At 52.5% G+C, this 23,422-nt stretch overlaps 1 protein-coding gene across 1 annotated transcript in view; it reads left to right on the top strand.

The window, feature by feature from the left end:
• The first annotated feature begins 10,647 nt into the window (after nt 1-10,647).
• GFPT2 (glutamine-fructose-6-phosphate transaminase 2) overlaps nt 10,648-23,422 on the top strand; it is a 42,616-nt gene continuing 29,841 nt past the window's right edge. Inside the window, exon 1 of the mRNA XM_047729062.1 lies at nt 10,648-10,768. Coding sequence (XP_047585018.1) covers nt 10,762-10,768 — 7 coding nt within the window. The 5' untranslated portion in view covers nt 10,648-10,761. The remainder of the gene's footprint in view (nt 10,769-23,422) is intronic.

The raw sequence follows: 23,422 nt of genomic DNA, 5'->3' as shown, positions 1-23,422 counted from the left end.
TGCCCCTCCCTGAGCTATGGTTCTCAGACCCTCTGTGGCCTCCCCTGCCTCCCCCATCTCTGCTGTCCTCTGAACACCTAGCCTGTGTTTTGTGGTTTGCAGAGCATCCTGCTCTGTTCTCCTAGCTGCCTGGGAGCTAGGCCTTTTTCAGCCCCATTTCACAGATAAGTCTTCTGGAGGTGAAGGGGCTCGCAGGGTCACAGGCCAGCCGGGGGGGCGGGCACCAGGACTTGGATTCCTCTGTATCTCCATTCCCCCTGCACTTCTTCAGATTTGGGGCTTCAGCTCTAATACCTGCATCCAGGGCAGTCCCTCCCTGAGCTCCAGACTCACATCTGTGGGGTGGACTTGGGAGGGGGCCTGTGTCCATAGGCAGCTCAGATCCAACAGGGCCCAATCAGTCAGCCCCAATCCCCTCAGCCTGCTGCCATTTTGGATCCAAAGACCAGCAAATGGCTCTCCCCTTGCCCTCAGAGCTGGATACTGGAGGCCATGCCGTGGCTCCCTTCCTCCCCACTGCCCCACACTCATAGTCCCAGCCTCTGCCCATGCAACCTCCCAGAGCTCCCTGCTATTGCCAGGCCTGCACCCAAGCCCACCCAACCAGCTTCCTCCTGCTTCAGGGATCTTTTCAGTGAAAGGCCCTCCACGTCACTTCTGTTTAAGGACAACCACAGAACTCGGGTTCTGGCTGGGTGGGCTCCCCACATGCTTCTCTTCAGCTCTATCCCTGTCCAACCCATCCGCAATGGACAGCCCATTACCCATGCCTTTAGTCCAGTAACAGCCCCTCAGGCTTTACTTGGGGATGTCACCCTCAGCCCCATGGGAGTTGTATAACCCAGACCTATGATGACATATACAGTGATTAGCTCAGGGATGCAAGAATCCCTCCCAAGACTTTTGCTGGAAATCTCTGGGGAAGGAACCCCCACTGGAGCTGCTGAGTCAGTAAGACATAAGCCTGGGGCTTCCAGGGGCCAGCAGGGTAAGGGAAGCAGACCTGAAGCCAAAGCAGAGCTAAGAAATGGAACACAGGATCAGAGCACCTGGATCCAGCCATACCTGAACCTACCCCTGCAATCTGGAGTTACATGAACCAGTAAAGTCCCTTTTTTACTTCCACCTGTTTAAAAATTTTTTTTCCTCTTCCAGTTACACACCATCAGATCAGTTCTAGGAAGAGTGGGCGGCTGCCTCCACTTGTTCCCTTTAAGCTGTTTTTCTTTGCAGCACGGTGAAGATTCACATCTGCTTCCCAGCTTCACCGTGAGCTGTCGACAGCAGAGATGGAGCCTGACTCATCACCAGCCCTTGCTGCCAGCACCAGACTGGTGCATGGCCGGTCAAGGAAGTGCCCGAGGGGTAAAGGAGTTCTATCGCCTGGTGGGAGAGGGGTCCATGCAGGAGGTTTTCTGAGCGGAGCCTCATCCTTGTCTTTGGTGTTGCTGCCTTCCCTCTCAATCCTGTCAGGGAAGAGACAAGATTGCTACTGTTGGGGGAAAGAGGAGAAATGAGAAAGGAAGGTTCTGCTTCTGCAGCCTTTCTCAGTCTGAGCCCACCTAGGACCCTCAGACACCCAGTGAATGGTCTTGGACCGCCCAGTATCTTCTCTTTTTCCCATCTGCAGACCCTCCTTTCACCTCTCACTCCAGATGGTTCCAGGGTGAACCCCTGTCCTCAGCTCCCAGGACTGGTCGCTCTGACGGGAGAAGTGAGTTCACTGCTCTACTCTCCCTGGGATGGTTCACTGTATCGATGTGGCCACCAGGCAGGGCATCTGCTGAGCCCCAAGACTACTGGGAGGTGGGGTGAGTTGGGCACAGCACCATGAGGATGCTGTTTGAGTCCCTGGGTATGCTTTTGGGAACAGAATATTTCCTTTCTTTTCTTGTTGAAGTTGATGTCTTAGCTCAGGTGCCATTAAAAAAAAATAATAATAACCAGGTGATTCAAACAAGAGACATTTATTCCTTTATTTTTAATTTTTTAAAATTTATTTGACAGAGAGAGGTGGCAAGAGAAGGAACACAAGCAGGGGGAGTGGGAGAAGGAGAAGCGGGCTTCCCACTGAGCAGGGAACCTGATGTGGGGCTTGATCCCAGGACCCTGGGATCATGACTTGAGCCGAAGGCAGACGCTTAACGACTGAGCCACCCAGGCGCCCCAAGAGACATTTATTTCTTAAATCTGTGGAGGCTTCAGTTCTTCACGTTCTCAGTGAGGGTCCTCTTCCTGGCAGGTAGACAGAGCCTTCTTGCTGTGTCTTCACATGACCTTCCCTCAGCACCTGTGTGTGGAGAGAGAGAGAAATCTCTGTCCCTCTCCTCCTAAGGACACAAATCCCAACAACAGTGTCCCACCCCCATGGCCTCATCTAAATGTAACCACTTCCCAGAGGCCTCACCTCCAAATACCATGATACTGGGAGTCACGGTTTCGACACATGAATTTTGAGGGGATGCAAACAGTCAAACAGCCAGTTTGAGGTGCATTCCTGTTCCCTGAACTGAGCAAAGGCCCAAGGCCAGAACTGTGTGGCCCTCCAGGCCGGCCTTTGGGCTATAAGGTCAGGTTCAGGGGACAGAAGGCAGAAGGTGGGTCTGGTCAGAGTTGTGTGCCCAGTGGAGATCTTGGAAGTCCCATCCCAATGGGGCCGTTGAAGCCCCCATCACAGGATTTCAGGGACATCTTTGACGGCCAGTGAGAGAGCACAATGTCCCATCCAGAATGATCTTCATCAGCCAGCTGTGAAGGTTCCTCACGTACACAGACTTGGCAGCATCCCTAGAACGGGCAGTCACCACGACATGCCTATGTGTTTAGGGTTGGTGGGACTCGAGACAGAGTAAGCATATCCCCTCCCGGAAAGGCTCTGTGCTTGCTCATTATCAGAATTCCTGCCATGACCCCAGCCATGCACACAGACATGCCAGGCTGGAGGGCCAAGAGTCTGGACGTTGGCCTGTTTTCAGCTTTTTTTGCTCTCCAACATCTGCAGAACTGCGAGAAGATCAAAAGCGTTTCACTCCGTAGACCAAGATCGGTCAGCTTCATGACTTGGGACACTTTGCATCCCTAGAGGACACAGAGTGCCTTGTTCTCCCTGCCCTGGCTTCCCCGCCAAGGAGGGAGCCAGCCAGGCGGGCTGCGCCAAGAAACCAGCCCTGAGTGGGCCCCCACAGCCCTTGGCCTCATGGGGCTGGCTGGGACCTGAGTCCTAGGCCTGCCACCCGTCACTTTGCAGGCAGGACAGGAGGCCCTCCCTGTTCTTCCTGGGCTGGGGTGGGCCCTTTTTCTTCCCAGGAGAATGAATGCCCTTTGGACAAGAAGCCTTGGAGGCTCTTGATTTCTTTTTTTAGGGAAATATGATGATCAAACTGGGGTGCCTGGGTGGCTCAGTCAGTTAAATGTCTGCCTTCAGCTCAGGTCACGATCTCAGAGAGCTGGGATAGAGCCCCGCATTGGGCTCCTTGCTCCTTGTTTGTCCCTCTGTCCCTCCCACTGCTTGTGCGTTCTCGCTTTCTCTGACAAACAGAAATCTTAAAAAATCTTAAACAAAAATCTTAAAAAAGGAAAGAAAGAAAGAAAGAAAGAAAGAAAGAAAGAAAGGAAATATCCTTGAATGGATTGTGGTGGGGGTTGTACAACTCCAAGAAGAGACTTAAAACCATTGACTTGTGCTCAGTAAAGGGCTGAATTCTATGGTATTTCACCGAAGCTGTTATCTATTAAACCAAGTGCAATGGGGCATACACAAGACAGCATCTTTGTAGCCCTTTTTTTCTACCAAATAACATAGCCTCTACACACCCCCTGCTTCCCACTGCCCATCCCCCCCCACCCCCCACCCCCAGAGTCTCAGAGTTGCACAACATTTCATAGAGGGTATGTTTCACACTTCCTGACATCAGGCCCCTGTTGATACATATCGCCACACTTCTCTCTGGAAGGATGTACTCACTGGTGCTTTCTCAGACACTAGATAGGATAGCCTGCTCTCCTCCATCTTCTGGAAGAGAAGAACGCTTTGCTCAAAGCCATATACCCCAAGGCTGCAGAGAGCCAGAGTGCAAACCTGACCAGCCCAGCTCCAGGCCAGAGACCTGCTCTCTGGTCTCCACACCTCCTGTCTGCTCTGGGCCCTGAGGCTGCTGCTTTACCAGTGGCACGTGGCCCGCACACAGCCTCCTGCCAGCTCGGAGCCCTGCCTGGTGTAAAAACACTTGCTAATATCAGACCATCGCCCATGGGGGAGGGAGGTTGTGTATGTTTTCACGGATTCTAAATTTAAAAGTCTTAGAGACATACCAGCCAAAGGCAATGGGTAAATGCTGTCGGCATCCCGATTTAAACCCACAAGCCAAAAAATAAAAATAAAAAATAAACCGACAAGCTACATGAAGACATTTTGAGACAATTAAGGAATGTTGAATATACCTCAATGCCTATCAATATTAAAGATGAGGTGAGTGTCAGATAACATTAACATGTTACTATTCATTTTGTTTGGTGTGGTACCGGTATTACAGTCTTAAGGGCCTTAAACGTCATGAGTTATTAAGGAATCAAATCAGATCAGGACTTAGTCCAAAACAAAAGCTGGAGAGATAGTTGAGAAAAAATCAGTTACAGGTGAATAACTAATTGTTGACTCTGGGTGATGAGTAGATAAGGGTTCATGAGACTATTTCTGAAATTTTTCAAAACAAAAGTGTGTGTGTGTGTCTGTGTGTGTGTGTGTGTGTGTGTTTATATACTTGCCAAGAACACAAAGATTTGGGCTCCTGAGAGGTTTAGTTGGTTAAGCAACAGCCTTTGGCTCAGGTCACGATCCTAAAATCCCAGGATCAAGTCCCGCATCAGTCTCCCTGCTCAGCAGGGAGTCTGCTTCTCCCTCAGATCCACCCCCATGACTTTTCTCTCACTCACAAATAAATAAAATCTTTAAAAAAAAAAAGAGCACAAAGATATTTCTAAGGAAGTTGAAAACTCTGGTTGCCATTGACAAGAAAAGAAGGATGGTTTTGGTAGATAGGTCCGATTATTCCCGAAGATGTGGAAAACCCTCATGGGCCCGCAGAATGGGGAAGCCCCATCAGCTGTGAGACCCCCCTACCTCCCCACACTCCATGGAAAGTCAAAGTTATGGTAATGATCAGCTCTCGAGTCACAGAAACTGGTGGTAGCGCTACCCATCTCCCAGGAGAACGTCACAAAGATCAGTGCTTGGAGGACCTGGTCCCAGGAAGGACCCACCTCCACAGCTCACTGGACAGGAAGGTAATGACCTCCAACTCAGTGAGTAGGTAGGGGCTGGGGAGGACAGGGGAGGGCAAATAGTGCATCAGTCCCTGAGGGCAAGGGTCAACCTAACCAGGTAAGCCAGCGTGGTGGGGGGCACCCCAACAAGGACAGAATGCTGGAGAAGTTCAGGCATGCATGCCTTCAGGCAGGGCTTGATCTGCTTTCCTCTGCTTTATCTACACTCTTGAACTCTCCCCATTGGGGTCAAGCTGGCCAAACAACACCCCAGTCCTATATCCTAATTCCTCAGTGACTTCCCTGGAAAGTAAACTCCCTTTTCCCCAATGGGTCCTGCAGTGCTCCTCTGGGATGATACTCACCGGTTCTCATCCATCTGAGTTAGGTCCTTCTGCCAGCCCAGACCCAACCCCTGTATTCCGAGGGTGGTGCCCTCATTGCTAGGCCTGGGCCAGACACCGCGACAGCAGCTGGGAAGGAAGCCAGCCACGCGGGGCCCAGCAGGTTGAGAGGAAAGAAGGGTGATCCCACAGAGGAATCTAAGGTGTCGTCCCCAGAGGAGAGAACAGGCCCCAATGTCCCTTCTGCCCATTGGTCACCCCAGACATCGTGGTGCCCACGTGCCTAGTGAACACCCAGGCAGACCCTCCTCGAAGCCTCCCTTCTGCCCCAGCAGGATCCAGAAGGTTCTCAACAAACATGGAAACCAGGCTGCGCAGGAGGCAAGAATGAGTTTGGGTTTGCTCTGGGACCCAGACACTGTCTGATGCAGGGGGATGCCAGAAGAGTCTCCAACCTTCACCTCTGTCCCTGCCCTAGGCTCCAAGAATCATAGCCCCAGGCCACTGTTAGCCCGGATGAGTCAGAGGGGACATGGGCCACCACCTTCGGAGAGCGCCTCCCTTCCCAGCACCAGAATCTGCAGGACGTGAGCAGTGGTGTGGAATAGTCCACTCAGCTACCTACAGGGCCCTTCCTGATCTCATCTCGGCAGACAGGAGGCAGGGGAAGCAAGAACCCAGTATCAGAATCCCCGCTGAAATCCATGGCAGCCAGAGGGACCAGCAGCCCAGTCTGTCCAGGACCAAGGAAGGGGTTGCTGGGGAGGTGGGAACCTCCTCAGTCCTAAACCCAAGGCGGTCCCAGGAAAAGTCAGACAGCTAGTCACCTTGGGTCACCCCTCAGACGGGATGACAGAGCATTTCCGGAAGGCAGTGTAGAAGGTTAAGGCCATGAGCTGGGCAGGGCCAGTTTAGGGGGTGGGGGCTCATGCTGAGCATAACCACTCAGAGACCTAAAGGGGCAAGATCCAGACAGGGTGGTGCCGGAGAGGCCACCAGACCGAACCTGAGGCCTCAGGGGGCATATTTCCACCCTGACTGCGTCCACTCCCTCTCCAGACCAACCAGAAGCCAGAGGGCCTGAGACCCCCAGGAAGGCCAGTATCCCAGGGCACAGAGCCAGGGGGGAGGGGTAAAGAGTGGATCTGGTGCCTTTTTTTTGTCCCAGAGGAGATGCTTGCCTGAAATAATACACTGCTTACCATCACCAGCCCCTGCGTCTTGGTCGGAGAGGCCCAAGGTACCCCGCTGCTCTCCACTCACCCATATCCAACAGCCAGCGCATGCAATCCCAGAGTTCTGCCCAACCACGTGGACCCCCACCCCCTCCTGGCTGGGCAGAGTCCAGCTTTTCCTGGGTACAATGGCCCCAGAAGTGGATTGACAGCATTGGCATTCCTGGTCCAGATCCGGGCTTCACAGCATGGTTTGAAATCCATCCTTCCTTCCTTGCTTCCTTCCTTTCTTCCTTCCATTTATTTATTTATTTGAAAGAGAGAGCGAGCAAGAGAGCACAGGCAGGGGGTAAAGGGAGAGGGAGAAGCAGGCTCTCCACGGAGCGGAGCAGGGTGCCCCATGCAGGGCTCAATGCCAGGACCCTGGAATCATGACCTGAGCTGAAGGCAGTTGCTTAACCAACTGAGCCACCCAGGCGCCCCAATTTGAAATTCTTTCTCATTAGAAATCGAACTCTGGCTTTAAAGGAGTATTTGTGGCACAACCATATTATTTTTTAAATAATAACTATCGGGGCACCTGGGTGACTCAGTAGGTTGAGCATCAGACTCTTGGTTTTGGCTCAGGTCCTGATCTCAGGGTCATGGGATCGAGCCCCATGTTGGGGTCCACGCTCAGCAGGAAGTCTGCTTGAGACTCCTCTCCCTCTCCCTCTCCCTTTGCCCCTCCCACTCATTTGCGCTCTCTCTCTATCTCTCTCTAAAATAAATAAATAAATCCTTTAAAAAAATATTAACTACCAATGCAAAGAATAATGTTTGGGAGCGTTGTAAAAAGCTGACACGATTAACCCTTAAAAATGTTTTTGTTCTTCATTTCCTAAAATGAAAATGTATCTCTTCCAAGAAAAAAGGACCAGGAGGCAACAGGAAGATCAGGAGGCACAGGTGACTACCCCCGGGGTCCCCTGGCGGGCCCAGCCCAGCTGGGGTAAGTGGAGACTGGCAGGAGGACCCCAATGGCTGTGGATCCCACAGCCCTCCCCAGGCCCCAGTGGAGAAATGTTACAGAAAAAAAGCAGCTGAACAGGGCCTGTGGCCGGAGGAGAACAGGCACATTCTGTGTCTACCAGGAGAGTTGTGGGACTTTTGTGGACAGCATGGGAGGCGCCAGTAGCTCTCTGGGTTGTGTGGGAGAAACCAGTCAATGAACAAATCCCCCAACTTAGAAGTTGACTTAATGTTTGAAAAAAAAAACAGTGTGGGATGTAGGAGCCATGCTGGGGGCAGCTCTCTGCCATCCGAGCACAGGGTCCTACTCTGTGGGCCAGAGGGGTCAAGGTCACTCCTGGAAAGTGGTGATCAGCCAGGTGATCAGCCTGCGTCTGCGGTGATCAGCCAGGCCCCGTGGGCTTTGGGCTCCAGCCACTCAGGCTCACTCTCCCGGGAGCACAGGTATGGGGCCAGACTGGGAGAGGGCGTCTATGCGTGGTCTTCCATCCTCCTTCCTCTGACAGGGGCTAAGCCTGGACCTCCTGATCCCAACCAGCCCCCTACTTCCGAGCTGGGTGACTTCGGGCAGATCGCTTTATTTTACCAAATCCCAGGGGCCTCCTGGGTTGCACCAGGAGAGGTCCCTGTTAAGGCCGAGGGTAGGCAGGGGCTCTAACCAGCAGCACCTTATAGGCTGGGAGCACCAGCTGCCTAACTGCTCCCCTGAACCTCAGATCACAGCTCCTGAAGGTGGAAGGAGTCAGGACTCTATTCGTTGCAAATGACAGAAGTCACTTCAGAGTGCCTCAAGGGAAGATGGGAATTCCAGGGATAAATTCTGGCTTTGGGCCCAGCTAAATCCAGGGGCTCCAAAAAATGTACATCTTCCTCCATTCTAGAGATCTGTTTTGCTCTGGATTGCACTCTCAGACATCCCTTCCCTTCCCCACCCCACCCCAAAGTTGACAAGAGGGTCCCCAGCATCACCCGCCTGCCCGCCAACCAGCTGTGCCACCAGACAGGGAAGAAGCTTATATTTTCTGATTTCCCTCATGTCCCCGAACAGGTTGTCAAGAGCCCAGCATGGGCCACACGCTGCTCCCTGAACCAATGCCAAGGCCAGGGGGACCACATGGCTAGGTGGCTAGGCCCAGGCCACATGACCAGTCCCCAGAGCAGGGAGGATAATGTTAACCACAGTGGGGAGCTATGAATCCCCAAGGAGGCTGGGAGGCAGATCTGGACCCTAGTAGGACCCCAGGGCTCCTGGCATCTTGGGCCTGGGAGAGGGCCTGATGACCTCATGCTGGTCTGGGGTGGAACTCTGGTCCTCAGGAGCAGGACCTTTGCACATGCCTAAACCTCCCTTCTCAAGCCTGCTTGCTTCCTCTGGCCACCTGCCCTGGCTCTGTACTGACCTGCACCAATTCCAGACCCAGCCCAGCCCCAGGCAGAGCCTGGCACCCTCCCCATCAACCCACCCTGCCCACCAACCTGTAATGCCAACCCCACCTGGAATTTTCTCGCTTTCTATGTGAGGGTGCATTAGTGTCTCCCTCCCACCACTCCATAAGTGGCAGGCAGGTGCCCAGGCTGGATTACTCTCACTCATCATGAAGTCCCCTTAAGCATCAGGACAGGCATGAAGCCACTGCTCAGGAATGAATGAATGAATGAATGTACAACCCTGCACAGTGAAGGGTGAGAGGCAGACACAGCTGCTTCAGAGCCGGCTCCATGGACTATTTCCCCGCAGAATGACTCAACCAAACCCCTTCCTTACTGTCGCTGAGCCTCAGTATCCTGAGGGGGCAAATGGGGAAAACAAGGACCTGCAGAACCTTGGTGAAGCTAGAGGGAGATTACATCGGGGGAAAATGCCCCAGACAAGACGCAGAAAGCTTCGTTTTGTTCTCTAACACGACTGGGGAGGATCTGTTTAGAATTTCAAGATTTTTTTTTTTTTTTAAGTAAAATAAAAAACACCAGATGGCTTCAAAGTACGCAAATGTTGGGCCAGTTCTCGTGACCTTCCTCGGGAGACCGAGGCCCGGAGAGCAGAAGGGAGGGGAGGAGACGGCCAGGAACCAGGGCGGATGAACGCGGGTCCCAGTGACTCACGGCGGGGCCGGGTTCGGGCTCCAGGATCGCGGGCGGGCGAAGAAGCCCCTGGCTGGCGCGGGCCAGTGCGCTGAGGACAGACGGGCCAGCGAGGCTCAGGGCGGGGGGCGGCTCCCCGGGTCGCCCCAGCTGCGCTCACGACCTGGCGAATCCCCGCCTTCCAGTTCCATCTCTCCAGTAAATCCTGGGTTCGACTTCTGCCACTGCCAGAAGTTGCCAATTCTGGCCTCCCCGTTAGGGCAAAGTCCCTTTCTACCTCGGAGGAGCCCCAGTTTTTCATCTATCCCGGGGGGCTCTAGAGTTCATGCTTGAAGGCCTCCCGTGCGCCCTGGGAGGAGCCCGGCACAGAGAGGGGCGCACCGGGGAGGCGCAGGGTGTGTGACGTTGTGCTCTGTGCCGTACACAGACTGTCTTAATCCTCACCAGGACCGGGTAGTGAGGGTCCACTGTCATCCCATTTTACAGACGGGGAAACTGAAGCAAGGAGCGACTCAGTCCCCCGCCCAAGGGCCCACGCCTAGATGGTTTTGAGTCTGGATCTGACCTCAGATCGTCTGCCGCCCCCAGTCCATGTCCAGGACCCGACGCCCACGCGCCGGGGGAGCCGGTAACCGCCCCTCACCCGGTTCCCTGCCTCCCCGGGGCCCAGTCCCCGCCGTTGTCACGACAACCGGGGACCAATGGGGAGCAGGCAGGCGGGAGGAGGCCCCGCCCCGGCCCCGCCTCTGGCGGAGGGCTCCGAGCTAAAAGGGCCGGAGGCCGGGCGGCGGGAGCCGAGGCCCGCGGAGTGCCAGGCGCGCACGGAATTCCGAGTGTCCAGAACGTGCAGAGTCCCGGAGCCGCGAAGGGTACGAGCAGCAGTCACGATGTGCGGTGAGTGTGGTGGGCGCGCCTTCCGCGCCCCCTAGCCTCTGGGCGCCTGGAACCGAGAACGGAGCGCTGGGGACCCGGACGTGGTGCGGGACGGGGGCATCGATCTGCCCCGGTCCTAGAACTAGGGGCTATCACCGTCCGGGCCTGTCCCCTCCTGTCCCCCGTCCCCGAGTGGCTGTTCCTGGGAGGTGTGGGAGAGGAGACTGTCCATCCTCGGTCCGGGACTTGGTCAGGACGACCCGGCCCAGCCCTCAACAGAGGAGCCAGAACTGGTCCTGTCCCGGGCCTGGACCTTCACAATACAGAAGTATTCGCACCCCCCACCCCATGTCCAGTACGGAAAGCGCCAAGTCGCCCACAAAGGCGGCCACGCGCAAGCTCACGCATCCCGGGCGCGGGGTGCCTAACCCGGCTCTCAGCCTATCGCGCCCACCGAGGAGAGGCGGCCCCACCTGCACCCTCCCGGCAGCCCGCGGGACTCGCCCCCGTGGCGTCGGGAGCAGCCCTCGTGCGCTCCGGAAGGGCCTGTGCGTTCTCCTCGCGTCCCAAAATGAACCTCTGTCCGTGGAAGGGTTGATTCCGTGTTGCCACCTCTTGGCGGAAAGGGCTCTCGGCGAGGCTTGAGGAAGAGGCAGCCTCGAGCGAAGCTGGGAGAGGGAATCCGGGATGGGGAGCAGGGCTGGGCTCGGGCGTCCTGAACACCGTGGCGACTCGGTGCTGTCCGGGGAGATGGCTGGGCGGTGGGGAGGGCGGCTGCCGCCCTTCGCGCACATCTGCAATTCCTTACTCTCCTGGCTGGGCCGCCTCAGCTGGCTGGGGAGAGGGCTGGCCGGGAACTTCTGCTGGGACAAAAGGTCACTGTGCCTTTTTTTTTTTTTTAAGCTTGAGTAGGATTCAGTTACCCATTCCAGCCTCCTGTGGCTGGAGGACCTGGTGGAACTTTTGAAGCCATGAAAGGCCTCTGTCTGAGTTCGCTGAGGGCTGTGGGGTGGGATGTGCCAGCGGTCAGCCCTGGGCCAAGATCTATACAGGCCTTGTTTCTGAGGCCAGTCGCTGCTGAAAGTGAAAACGAACCAAGGATCCGCAGCCGGCTTTGGGATGCAGCCTCCCCCAGCCCAAGCAGGCATCAATTTAAATTCTTGAACCTTCAGCAAAAATCTCAGGGCTGCAGGGCATCATTAACAATGTATAGGGCGCCTGTGGGTGTTTCTGGGCAGAGAGAGGAGGTAAAAGTGGAGGTTTTGCCAAAGCCCTTTGGGTTCTAAACCCCTCAGTGCGGCATTCAAGGCCCCTGATGGGAGGCCTTAGAGCCAGACTGGTGGACTGACCAAGACATTTGCTCTGGGAGGGTCTGCCCCTCTGGCCGTGGTACCCTCCCTCCTTCCTCTTCTCAGGTGCCCTCCTGCGCCCCACCTCCACCAGCACCCCAGCCTTCTTTCCTGCTTCCTACCTGCATTCAGCTTTCTCTGCAGTGCTTTGAGCCTAGTGGAGAGAGATGGACTCAGACTCTCCTGATCTGGGCTTTTGTTCTGCTTTCTTAAGGGGCTGCACATGTTTTGTCCCCTAAGGAAAAGGTGAGCTCTGGGCTGTAACTACCTAGCTCGCCCCCCACCCCCAAGCAGATCCCACCCTGCACGCCCCGGTGAAGGCAGGGAGCCACGTGCAACTCCCACATGGGAAGGTTGTTTCCTTTTCAAGTAGCCAGGAGAAAGTCTCAGCTGGGTGCTAAGATGTCTTTTACAGCTCTCTTACACTTGCCAGGCACCCCTTGCAAGGAGGACACTGTCCCGAGCTCAGACCTCAACAGCAGCAGCTGGCTAGAATTAAACACGTTATTCTGGTGTTTGTTTTTTGTTTTTTCCCTGGATGATGGCCTGTACATGTATGGCAAGTGATACTGGTTTTCTTTTCATGGCTGTGTCTTTTTGTAGTGCATTTATTTAGGCTTTCAGAAACTTCATCACTTTTCTAGAAAAATACTAAGGAAATGGTTGCATACTGGGTGCAAGGATAGGGTGAAAATTGGAAAGATGCTCCTGGAATGAGCCACTTACCCTTGTCGCTTTCCGTGCGGGGACGCTGAGGCGTGAAGAGGTCTGTGCCCATCTCTGCCCAGGAGGGGTTGTTTTAGGCCTTCTTTCTGGGCTGGCGTTCGCCCCACTGTGATCTGCCACTTGGAAGCCTCCTCAGAGGTGGAGTCTCCAGGGCTGAGGTCCGACAGGGGCCAACGGTTGCTAAGAATGACCAGTCTCCCCTTCATCTTCCCCGGGTCTCCTGCAGAAAGCCGGACCCAGTCCTAGCTGGGCTAAGAGCTGCTCAGAGTTCCAAGCACACTGAGGGCACAGCAGAGGGACACAGACCCTCAGAGGTGATTTTGTTGACATCTGAGAGTTGCTGGCATTTTGCTGATTTTCCTCCTCTCCTTCCTTCTTCAGTCATTCAGTAGTGACTGACCGCTCCTGGAGAGGTCCTGTGTTTGTCAGGACCTGGGGCCTCTGGGGCATGATCCTGCCCTCAGAGAAGGGTCCAGAAGTCAGAGAGGGGATGCAGAGGTAGTCACCAAGCAGGGGTGGGATAACCCATTAGGTAAACGCTGTCAGACGGGGAGAACCCTGGGACCTGTGCCACACAGTGGGTGCCTGTCCTTCTGTGTGGTACCCAGGGCTCAAACTATTTCTTACAGCCACCAAATGACACAATCGGGAGATTTTACATTAGAAGGTGGGATTTTCAGCTTCTCTTGAAAAAAAAAAAAAGAAGAAGAAGAAGAAGGTGAGCACTGCTGAGTGTATCCATCTGCAGAGTACACCATGGCCCTTGGGATGATGGGTGCAGGCTTCCCGGGTTCTCCTGCTCAGGTCCCTTACTCACTGACATTACAGGATGGCCCGTGTGCAGTCTGAGCTTGAGACCCCAGCATCACGGAGGCGGGGAGTCCTGACTTTGCCAGGAACGGGGCCACAAGAGCCTGGCCTCAAGTATGAGCTCCAAAGAGAGAAGTGGAGGCAGGAGGGCCGGGGAGGGACAGGTGCGCCCAGCTGAAGACACAGGCTGTCCAAGAGCACGGTAGCAGGGACCGCACATGTGTGGACACTGGGCAAGGAGGCTTGCACTTCTGGTCGATGAATTCTTCAGGCTTCCCTATCCTTTACGACTTACTGCATTGAGTCATCTATGAGGCGGGGGGTGAAGCTGGCTCTGGAGAAGGAACAGATTCTTGGTTTGTGCTAGAAGTGAAAACCCTCGCTTTGAATGCATTGCCTTTTGTCTTAGTTGGCGTAGTAGTGGCCGCCAGCAAGATATTACCATGAAGTTGCTGGTATAAAACAACATGAATTTATTTTCTCACAGTTTTGAAGACCAGAAGTCCAAAAGTCAGTTTTACCGAGCCGAGATCAAGGTGTCAGAAGGGCCCTCACTTTCTTCTGGATGCCCTACAGAAGAATCTGTTCCTTGTTGCTTCCAGCTTCTGACGGCTGCCAGGATTCCTTGGCTGTGTCTCCTTATTCCGTTATGTGCCTCTGTGGTCCCATCGCCTTCCCCAATTCCATATCAGATCTTCCTCTGCCTCCCTTTTATAACACTTGTGATTGAATCTAGGGCTCACCTGGATAATCCAGGAGAATCTCCCATCTCCAGATTTTCCACTTAACTGCATCTGTAAAGACCTTTTTCCATATACCTATTTTTACAGAATCTAGGGTTAGGACCCGATGTCTTTGAGGGCCATTATGTACCCTGCTATAGTTGGGTTCTGGCTTTTAGGTGTCTTCCCCAAGAATCGCCCAGTGTTGCTAATCCCAGATGTCAGGATATGGCCAAAACGATGTGGAGCTGAGGGCCATCGGTGTCCCCTCTGTGCCCTATGTGCACACCCAAGTCCCTTGGTCCCAGGACTTGCAGACTGGACCCACCACAGTCAGAAGGTGAGTGTAGGCATCAGTTAAAGACTCTCTCCTTCACCGGCATGCACCACATACCCAGTTCGACCAAATAGTTTTCACAGTTTTTCTAGAAGTCAGGTCTTGTATCATGTAAATACAGCACTCACTCCATCTTGCCCTCCCTCCATGTCGATAGTCTTCCCACTCCTCTCTTCCCTGCAAGAAGTAGGCATGGTTTTATCCCTCAAAATCAAGGGGGGCTGGGACACACACGCACACACACGGTCTATTCACTTGCATGGTGGTCTTCACGAAAGCTTGTCATGTGCTTAGGGGGCTTGTCTCTCATTTCAGACATCCAGGGAGATTACATGACATGGGAGAGAACTCATCCTTTTGTCCCAGACTTCTTCCCGCACGGGGAACCCCATCATATTTGACACCCCTTTTCTCCCTACAATGGTTCAGTTCATGGATGGATGCCACAGAAGGGACTAAGCTGGAGTTGATGGGACATAGACTCTGGGGTCAGGTCACTTGCCTTGCTACCTCTCCAAGCCATAAGAACCTTACAAAACAGAGCCCCTGCTTGGGGATGTGCAGATAAATGTTTGACAAGTGGCTTGCCATGGCTAATTTCAGGTCATCAGTGTGAGTGTGAGGTCCCTAAGCATGGAGTTGAGAAGAGATGCATGCGGTTGGCTCTCGGGAGCTCAGATCCTGCCAGCAGGACTCCCCTGGGCATTCAAACAGAGGGCTTCACAGAAACCAGCTGGAAAGGGGCTCAGCACTGATCTCCCCATGTCCCCCTCCTCCTGCCCATTGTCATGCCACTCCTCCCTCAGTCAGTCTTATTCATCGGGGGTTTCCTAAGTTCACAAGAACCTTCTGGAAATTTTGACGTAACACAATTTAGGCAGTACTTTTAAATTGAAAGATTGTTTTTATAGTTCATGAAATTTGCTTATAAAGGAAGATGGACTTGAGGCAACAAACACTCTAAAGAGAAACTTCTGGGAGATTAATCTGATGCAGAAATAAAGAATTTTCATCTGATCATCCGATCATTTTTTTTTATAAAGATTTTATTTATTTGTCAGAGAGAGAGCGCGAGCACAGGCAGACAGAATGGCAGGCAGAGGCAGAGGGAGAAGCGGGCTCCCTGCCGAGCAAGGAGCCTGATGTGGGACTCGATCCCAGGATGCTGGGATCACGACCCAGGCCGAAGTCAGCTGCCCAACCAACTGAGCCACCCAGGCGTCCCCCGATCATTTTTTATAGCCAAATTTTGGCAGGTTAAACAAGACTTACACTTACTTTAAAGTATTTTTTAGTACAATATAGAGTATATGTTGCTTCTCCCTTTGCTCTTCATGAAATCCTAAAATGACAGGGACACCAAGAACTTTTTTTTATTAAAAATAGAAATGCCAACACGTTTACTGCAGGAAGCTGAGTCTCCTGTTATCACAGGGATTCCTGTGGCGGGGTAACTTTAACCCATGGAGTCCCAGTGAGACCAGAGGCAGGGAGAGGCTGTTCTGACCCTGAGCCAGGCCCTCCGATCCCCATGTCTTGGTGTGAGAACCTTGGCATGGGATCTCTGCCTCTGCTCTCACTTCTGTGAGGAGGTGGCCATAATTGTCCCCATTTCATCAAGATGGTGTTGCCCAGAGAGGGCACCGCTCAGTGGGCTTCCCCACCTGGGGCCTCACCCAAGAGAGTAGGCCTGTCCCCCCTTTCCTAGCACACCACATACACATACCCAACCCTCAAACCCTTTCTCACAGCCATACATGCTCACGTTCACACTCATAATCACACGTACCCAACACTCAAACACACACATATCCAATGCTCAAACACATTCACACTCCTACACATCCCCACACCACACGTACTCCTATGTATTCACGCACACCAACGTGCTCACTCACACACACGCCCCTGATACTCAGACACACACACATAGACGTACTCTCACACACACACACACACACACTCAGGAATTTTCTGAGACTGAAGTTCAACCGGCAAGCACGTCTTTTGTCTGGGTGGGGAGTGACCCTACTTGAAAATTGGACTAGAGTCTAATTTGACCTAGGCTCGAGGGCTAAGGAGGTCAGCCCCTTCAATGCTGAGAAGCATGGGATGGTGGTGGAAGGATCACCCTTGGTCTGGGGGGGGGGGTCCCAGTCTGGCTGGGTGGTGATGTGGACCCAGGGTCTGAGGTCTCACCCCGGCGGGGTGCAGGCTGGATCTCTACCCAGGACTATCTCCCCCCACCCCCCATTCACAGTGAGGACAGGGCTTTCATTGTGAAGCTAATGCTCGGAGGGAGGGACAGATTTTCGAAAACTACAGCCACATTTTCAGAATACAGATCCCAGCCTGCCCACTGTGAATTTGACCTCTTCTCCTGTCCTCTAGGCCTCAGACAGCCCCTGCTCCCCTCTCCACCACCCCAGGCATTCCAGGGGTTAGAAAGATTCCAGGAGTTCACTGCTTCTAGTTCTGGCCCTGTGTCCGGGGATTATCTGTCACTTGGAGGCTGAGCGTCACTTGTGTGTGTGGAAGGGCCTCGTCTTGGTGCCTTTGGCCATGAGTCACCTGCACGATCACTCAAGCCCTTTTGCAGAGGGAGTGCTAGAACCCCCCAGACCCCCAAGATGAGCCAGGCAGAAAGGGCCACAGTGCCCTTTCAAAGGGCTAGTCTCCATCCTGCATCACATCTGGAGCCTTTTCTGGAGTTTTTCTCGACTTTTCTCCCTCTAGACATTTTGCTCCCTCACTTCCCCCTCAGATTTAAGAGTAGGGCCCTGAAAAGCTCTTTGGAAACTCTGGATGCCGGGGTGGGGTGTGGGCATGGGACATGTGCTGAGCTGGGCTGGTTAGGCCACAGCAGTCTCTGTCCCAAGGCAAGACATTTCTGGGATTTCATCATCCTGCCTGTGCAAGGGAGGGAGGGATATGGGGAGCAGGGGGGCAGACTTGCTGTCGTTGCCACGGCCTAGATGGGCAGAGAAAGTGGAGTTGGAATCAGCAATGTCTGGTGGGGGCCAAGAGGAGCTTCCTGATGTCACCATGACCCCGGGCCCTATGGTGGGGGGAGGGCAGTCAGAGGTCTTCCCATCAGGGGTGAGGTGGGCGTCTGTCCATAGATGTGAGCAGTCTCTCTCTATGTGAGGTATTTCTCACCCCTTGGAGTAGGATTGTAAGGCAAGGTTTACACTGATTTGGGGTGGGGCAACAGGGAGACACCCTGCAATCACTCAGATAGACCCGGCTGTGTCTTACTCGGGTCTTTGGCCTTGGAGCCAGACAGGGGCCCTGTCTGTTCTCAGGAACCGCAGCCTTGGCCCCGGACCCGGGGAGGATCTGATGAGATAAGGTTCTGAAAGAACTGGCTTTCTGGGTGCCACGTGCACCTGCTGCTTGGTGTCTTCCACACCCCAGGAGCGGGAGGACCCTTGGGGGACCTTGGGCCCGTCCTTTTACGTGCTGGAAGGGGAGCTCAGATATGGCTTTCTCCTTCTTGTGGCCCCTGGTTCTTCTGGGTGAGTGGGGTCTGGAGCCATGGAGAAGTCAGGGAAGTCAGACTGCTCTCAATAACAATCCCATGCCTACCAATGTTTAACATGTGCAGCAGCACATGCTAAGGTAGTGTATATGGGCACGTGGCAAAATATTGTGACCATACAAAGTGCACACGTGCACTTGAAAGGGATTTCTGCTCCGTATCCAGTACCCTCCTCCGAGGCAATCACTGCACCCTCATCCCACCCCGGGGTCTTGGATGCCCTTCCAGAAATACTGTCTGTGTCTCCCCACCCCTCCCTGCATAATTTAGCCATGTTCTGCAAGCTGCTTTTTCCCCTTGGAGAAAAATCTTGGAGCTTGTTTGCCAAGAGAACGCAGAGCCTCACCTTGTTCTCTGTGGAAGGGTGGTCCCACGGTGGCCCCGCCACGTGGCTGTGGTGCTGTCACTTACCTGGTTCCTGCCAAGCCTCAGGCTGTCCCCCATCTTCAAGGACCACAAACAGCACCGAGCTGAGCTACCGTCCTCGCGCACGCACACACGCCCCTCTGCAGGGATAGTGGTTGGATCCATGCCTAGCAACCGCTCTGGTCCACAGATGTGTACATTTTTAATTCTGAAAGCTTGTCCAATTGCCTTCTAGAAGGGGTACGCAAATTTAAACTCTCGCTGGATCGTCGAACTGTTTGATCTTTCCTGATCTCATAGGTAAAAAATGGAGTCTTGGGGGTAGCTTTTGTTACTGATGGTAGGGATTCCAGAAGGGAATTCTGATGTGAATGATGAGAGAAAGGCCCGGGAGAGCAGTTTTACTCCATTTCTTTATTTTTCTAAAATGTAAGAGCCTGGTGTAGATGCTGAGGTTTTGCTTCCCCACCCCACCCCCCTCATCTCCAGAGAGTGCAGGGGAAAGCCTGCCAAGAAAGAGCTGGAGAGGAGAGGGATGCCGCTTAGTTAATGAAAGAGCTTACTTGAATAGATGTCCGCATGCAGGAGATTTTATGCTGAAATTAGATTCATGCTTTCTTGCGCAAAGACCTTGAAAACCACTCCTTGGCAGCCCCCCCTCACCACAGGGTTCTCCCAGACTGTGCAAGAGCGGCTGGGAGCCTCCTGGCTGGGTGCGGACACAGCTGGTGGTCCTGAGGACAAGGACACTTTAACCAGCACCCCGCCTCCCCACCAAGAAGACTGCTGTCAGGATCTGAGAGCCAGAGGCACCTCCAGCAGCATCCATGCCTGACAGAAGGATTTCATAAGTGCACTTTGGCCCAGAGGAAGGGGACTCGCAGGGGAGAATCAGAAGCAGAGCCTTGGAGCACTCTCATGAATGCATTTCAGATTGCAAACCTCTCCCGAGTTGGTATCTGGGCCTTTGAGTCATCTGCAGTGTCTGCTCCCCTGTGTGAGGTGCAGCTGTAATTCTAGAAGGATTCTGGGATGCCAGGGAAGACTCCAAAAATGAGCTGTGAGGGGCTCCCCCCTTCACCCAGTGATCTCCCATGCCTACGTGGCATTTAGGGTGCCCGGAATTCACCTGCGTCCTCCCAGGGAACTTTCTGATATTTTTGTGGAATAATTAACGTTATGAAAATTTCACCCAAACATTAGATTGTAGTGGTGGTCGGAGTTGACCTTGAACGATGGGGGGGTGTTAGGGATGCCAGCACCCCATGCCACTGAAAATTCGCGTGTAACTCTGATTCCCCCAAAACTTAGCTACCGTTGAGTGGAAGCCTCACCCAGAAGCATTAATACATAGACTGTGTGTTAATGGACCATATACTGTATTCTCATATTAAGTAAGCTAGAGAAAAGCCAATGTTATTAAGAAAATCGTAAGGAAGAGGAGTGCCTGGGTGGCTCAGTTGGTTGGGCGGCTGTCTTCAGCTCTGGTCATGATCCCAGGGTCCTGGGATCAAGCTCCTCATTGGGCTCCCTGCTCAGCGGGGAGCCGCTTCTCCCTCTCCCTCTGCCTGCCGCCCCTCCCTTGCTTGCGTTCTCTTTCTGTGTCAAATAAATAAACAAACAAATCTTAAAAAGAAAGGAAGGAGGAAGGAAAGAAAGAGAGAGAGGAAGGGAGGAAATAAGGAAGAGAAAATATATTTACAGTACAGTACTGTAGTTATTTCAAAAAAAAAAAAAAAGGTGGTCCTGGGCAGTTCACTCCCGTGTTCTTCAAGGGCCGACTGTCCTGAAAACCATCGAATTATACACTTTAAATGGGGAAATATTACAGTATGGGACTTATATCCCAATAGAGCTGCTCAAAATTGTTTAATGTTTCCATTAGAAGGTAAATATTGGTTTTTTTGGTTTTGGTGGGGTTTTTTTAGTGAGTAGGGTGACAAAAATATGTCCTCTGCCCAGACGTGTTGCGGTCCGAAGGGTAGGGTATGGTGTGAGCTCCTGTGTGACATAGACACTCAGCTCCTTCACCCAAGGGGGGCGAGGGGGGTATGCCTAAATTGCACATGGGACCTCAGACTCAGTGGCTCTCACCTGACCTCGAGTCAGCCAGGAACACAAAAATAGCTGACCACCAAAATTATCCTCAGCCGTGTTAAAAAGAAAGCATCTGTCCCGGGTCAGAAAGCACAGGGTGCATGTTTTTATATAGAGATTCTGCACTTTCATACTTGAGTGCAAATATAGCCCATGTACAGTAACACATACAGGACATAAGCATGCACAATGTCATTTTTAGCGGTGTTTAATTTTATCGCCTTGCTTTCGACTACTTCTAGAATGAATTCTAGCCAGCTTAACATTCGTCTGCTGTGACCATGATCACATCTCTTTAAGTGACGTCGAATCACTCATTCAGAAACATTGTATTGGCTTGAATCTAATCTTTTTTATGACTGGAGTTTTACAGGAGGTTTTGTGTATAATTGTGCTCAGCCTTCAGTTTCCCTTAGAAAGGTTGTCCTCTCTGAGGTTCCTCTCTGGCATTCGCCCCCTCCCAGTTTTATTGAGATAGAATAGATGTGTATCATCGCATACGTTTCGGGTGTACCAAGTGATTTGGTATATGTGTGTATCGTGAAGCAATTGCCACAGTAAGATTAGTAAACATTGGGGGTGGGTGGGAGGGATGGGGTGGCTGGGAGACAGACATTGGGGACAGTGACGGACAGTGTGTTGCGGTGAGAGCTATGTATTGTGTAAGACTAATGAATCACAGACCTGCACTCCTGAAACAAATAATACATTATATGTCAATTTAAAAAAATAAAATAAAACAAATCCCCAGGGGAAAAAAAAAAAGATTAGTGAACATTCATCCCCTCACATAGTTAACACTTTTTCCTTGTGAGGAGAACTTTGAAGAGCTACTCTCTTAGCAACTTTCAGATATACAATAGAGCATTATTAACTGAAGTCACCACACCATCCATTACATCTCCAGGACTTACTTACCTTATAGCTGGAAGTTTGTATGCTTTGACCATCTTTACCAGGGTCCCCCATCTCCTGCTCCATGCCGCCTCCCCCCACCCTGGCCTCTGCCAACCACCAATCTGATCTCTGTATCTATGAGTTTGAGGTTTTTTTTAGACTCCTCATATGAGATAATACAGTATTGGTCTTGCTCTGTCTGACTTACTTCGCTTAGCCTAATGCCCTCCAGTTCCATCCGTGTTGCTGCAAATGGCAGGATTTCCTTCTTTTTTATGGACGGGGAATAGTCCATTGTAAATATATACCGTAATTTTTCGATCCATTCATCTACAGTTGGACACTTTGCTCGTTTCCATGCCTTGGCTATGGCAAATAATGGTGCAGTGAACGTGAAGGTGCAGATACCTGGCAAAGTTTTAATCTTGGTCAGACCTTTCTGTCATCCCAGGAAAACAGTGGGAAAATTTTAAATTAAAGTTAAATGATTAAAATTGGGGAAATAGGCCTTTTCATCCCATTCATCCCTGAGGCAACACTGCCCAGTGGTTAGGAGCATTTTAAGACCTGAGGTCAAGTCACAGCCTCGCAGGCTCCTGGTCCAGAAAGGGACTGATGGGAGCTTTGATTGACATCCGTGTGAGAACGCTTGGCCCAGTGCCTGGCACGTAGTGAGTCCTCAGTAAGATGAGTTACTATGAATATTCCTGAAGGCCAGAATTCTTCACGATCTATATTCTTGCTTCCCTGAATAAAGTAGATTTACAGTCACTCTACTCCACATACATTTATTGAACAAGGACGGTGTGCCAAGACATAGTGAGAAGTATAAAGATAGACGTGCCAGCCTGTGTTCTTACCGGGGGATGAAGGTGTTCCAAGATGCACGGGCACAGGGGTGGCTCAGAGAAGGGAGCACACCCGGTGGGGGCCTGGGAGGGATGAGCCAGCCCTGGGAGGTGGTGGGAGCTGAGCTTTGAGGAGGTCAGATTCCCCCCAATGGGGCAGGGTGGACAAAAGGAAAGAGGGATGCCAGGATAAGGAGCTTGCAGGGTGGGACAGAGACAGACCAGGGGTCCACAGTCTCAGGGCAAAGGAGTTTGGGGAGAACACCAACAGGGCGACTGTTCCTTCCTTTTTGGGAAAATAGTATTTTGAAATACAAATACAGAAAATATAGCCACATAAAGTCTTCTGGGCATGCAGATCTATCTTGAAGGTAGGGATTCTCTGCGGGCCAAGAGGTGGTTTTATTTTTGCTACTGTAAAAGCAACATTTATTGATGCTAAAGCTCCAGGCTATAGGGGCGAGTGGGAAAAAGGAGTCGAGGTCTCAGTCCCTGTTTCACCTGCTGTAGGAGGACTCTTCCCAGGCCTGTTCTGTGCAGATCAAGGGGTCCACATAGACAAGGACTCCAGATGTTCCCAAGTGGCCCCCAAAACTCCCAAGGCAGTTTTGCTGATCTTTGGTATTATATATTTTTTTTAAGATTTTATTTATTTATTTGTGAGAAAGGGAGAGAGAGAGAGAGAGCACACACAAGCAGAGGGAGCAGCCGAAGGAAAGGGAGAAGCAGGCTCCCTGTGGATCAGGGAGCCTGATAAAGGACTTGATCCAGGACCCTGAGATCATGACCTGAGCCGAAAGCAAGTGCTTAACCTACTGATCTTTGCTATTCTAAATGAAAGCCGTGTCACGAAGTACAGTTGTAGCAGAAGTTGTCTGCAGGGGAGCTGTCAGGCCACGGTGTCTGATACGTTCTTCACATGCCTCCTGAGACTTCTTGTCATGGGCTGGGCTGTGGGCCAGGTGCGTCCCGAAGTAGGAGG

This window comes from Lutra lutra, chromosome 5 (genome assembly GCF_902655055.1).
Source record: "Lutra lutra chromosome 5, mLutLut1.2, whole genome shotgun sequence".
Lineage (NCBI taxonomy): Eukaryota > Metazoa > Chordata > Mammalia > Carnivora > Mustelidae > Lutra > Lutra lutra.
The sequence above is the reverse complement of the archived record's forward strand: the minus strand, read 5'-3'. Positions and strand labels throughout refer to the sequence as shown.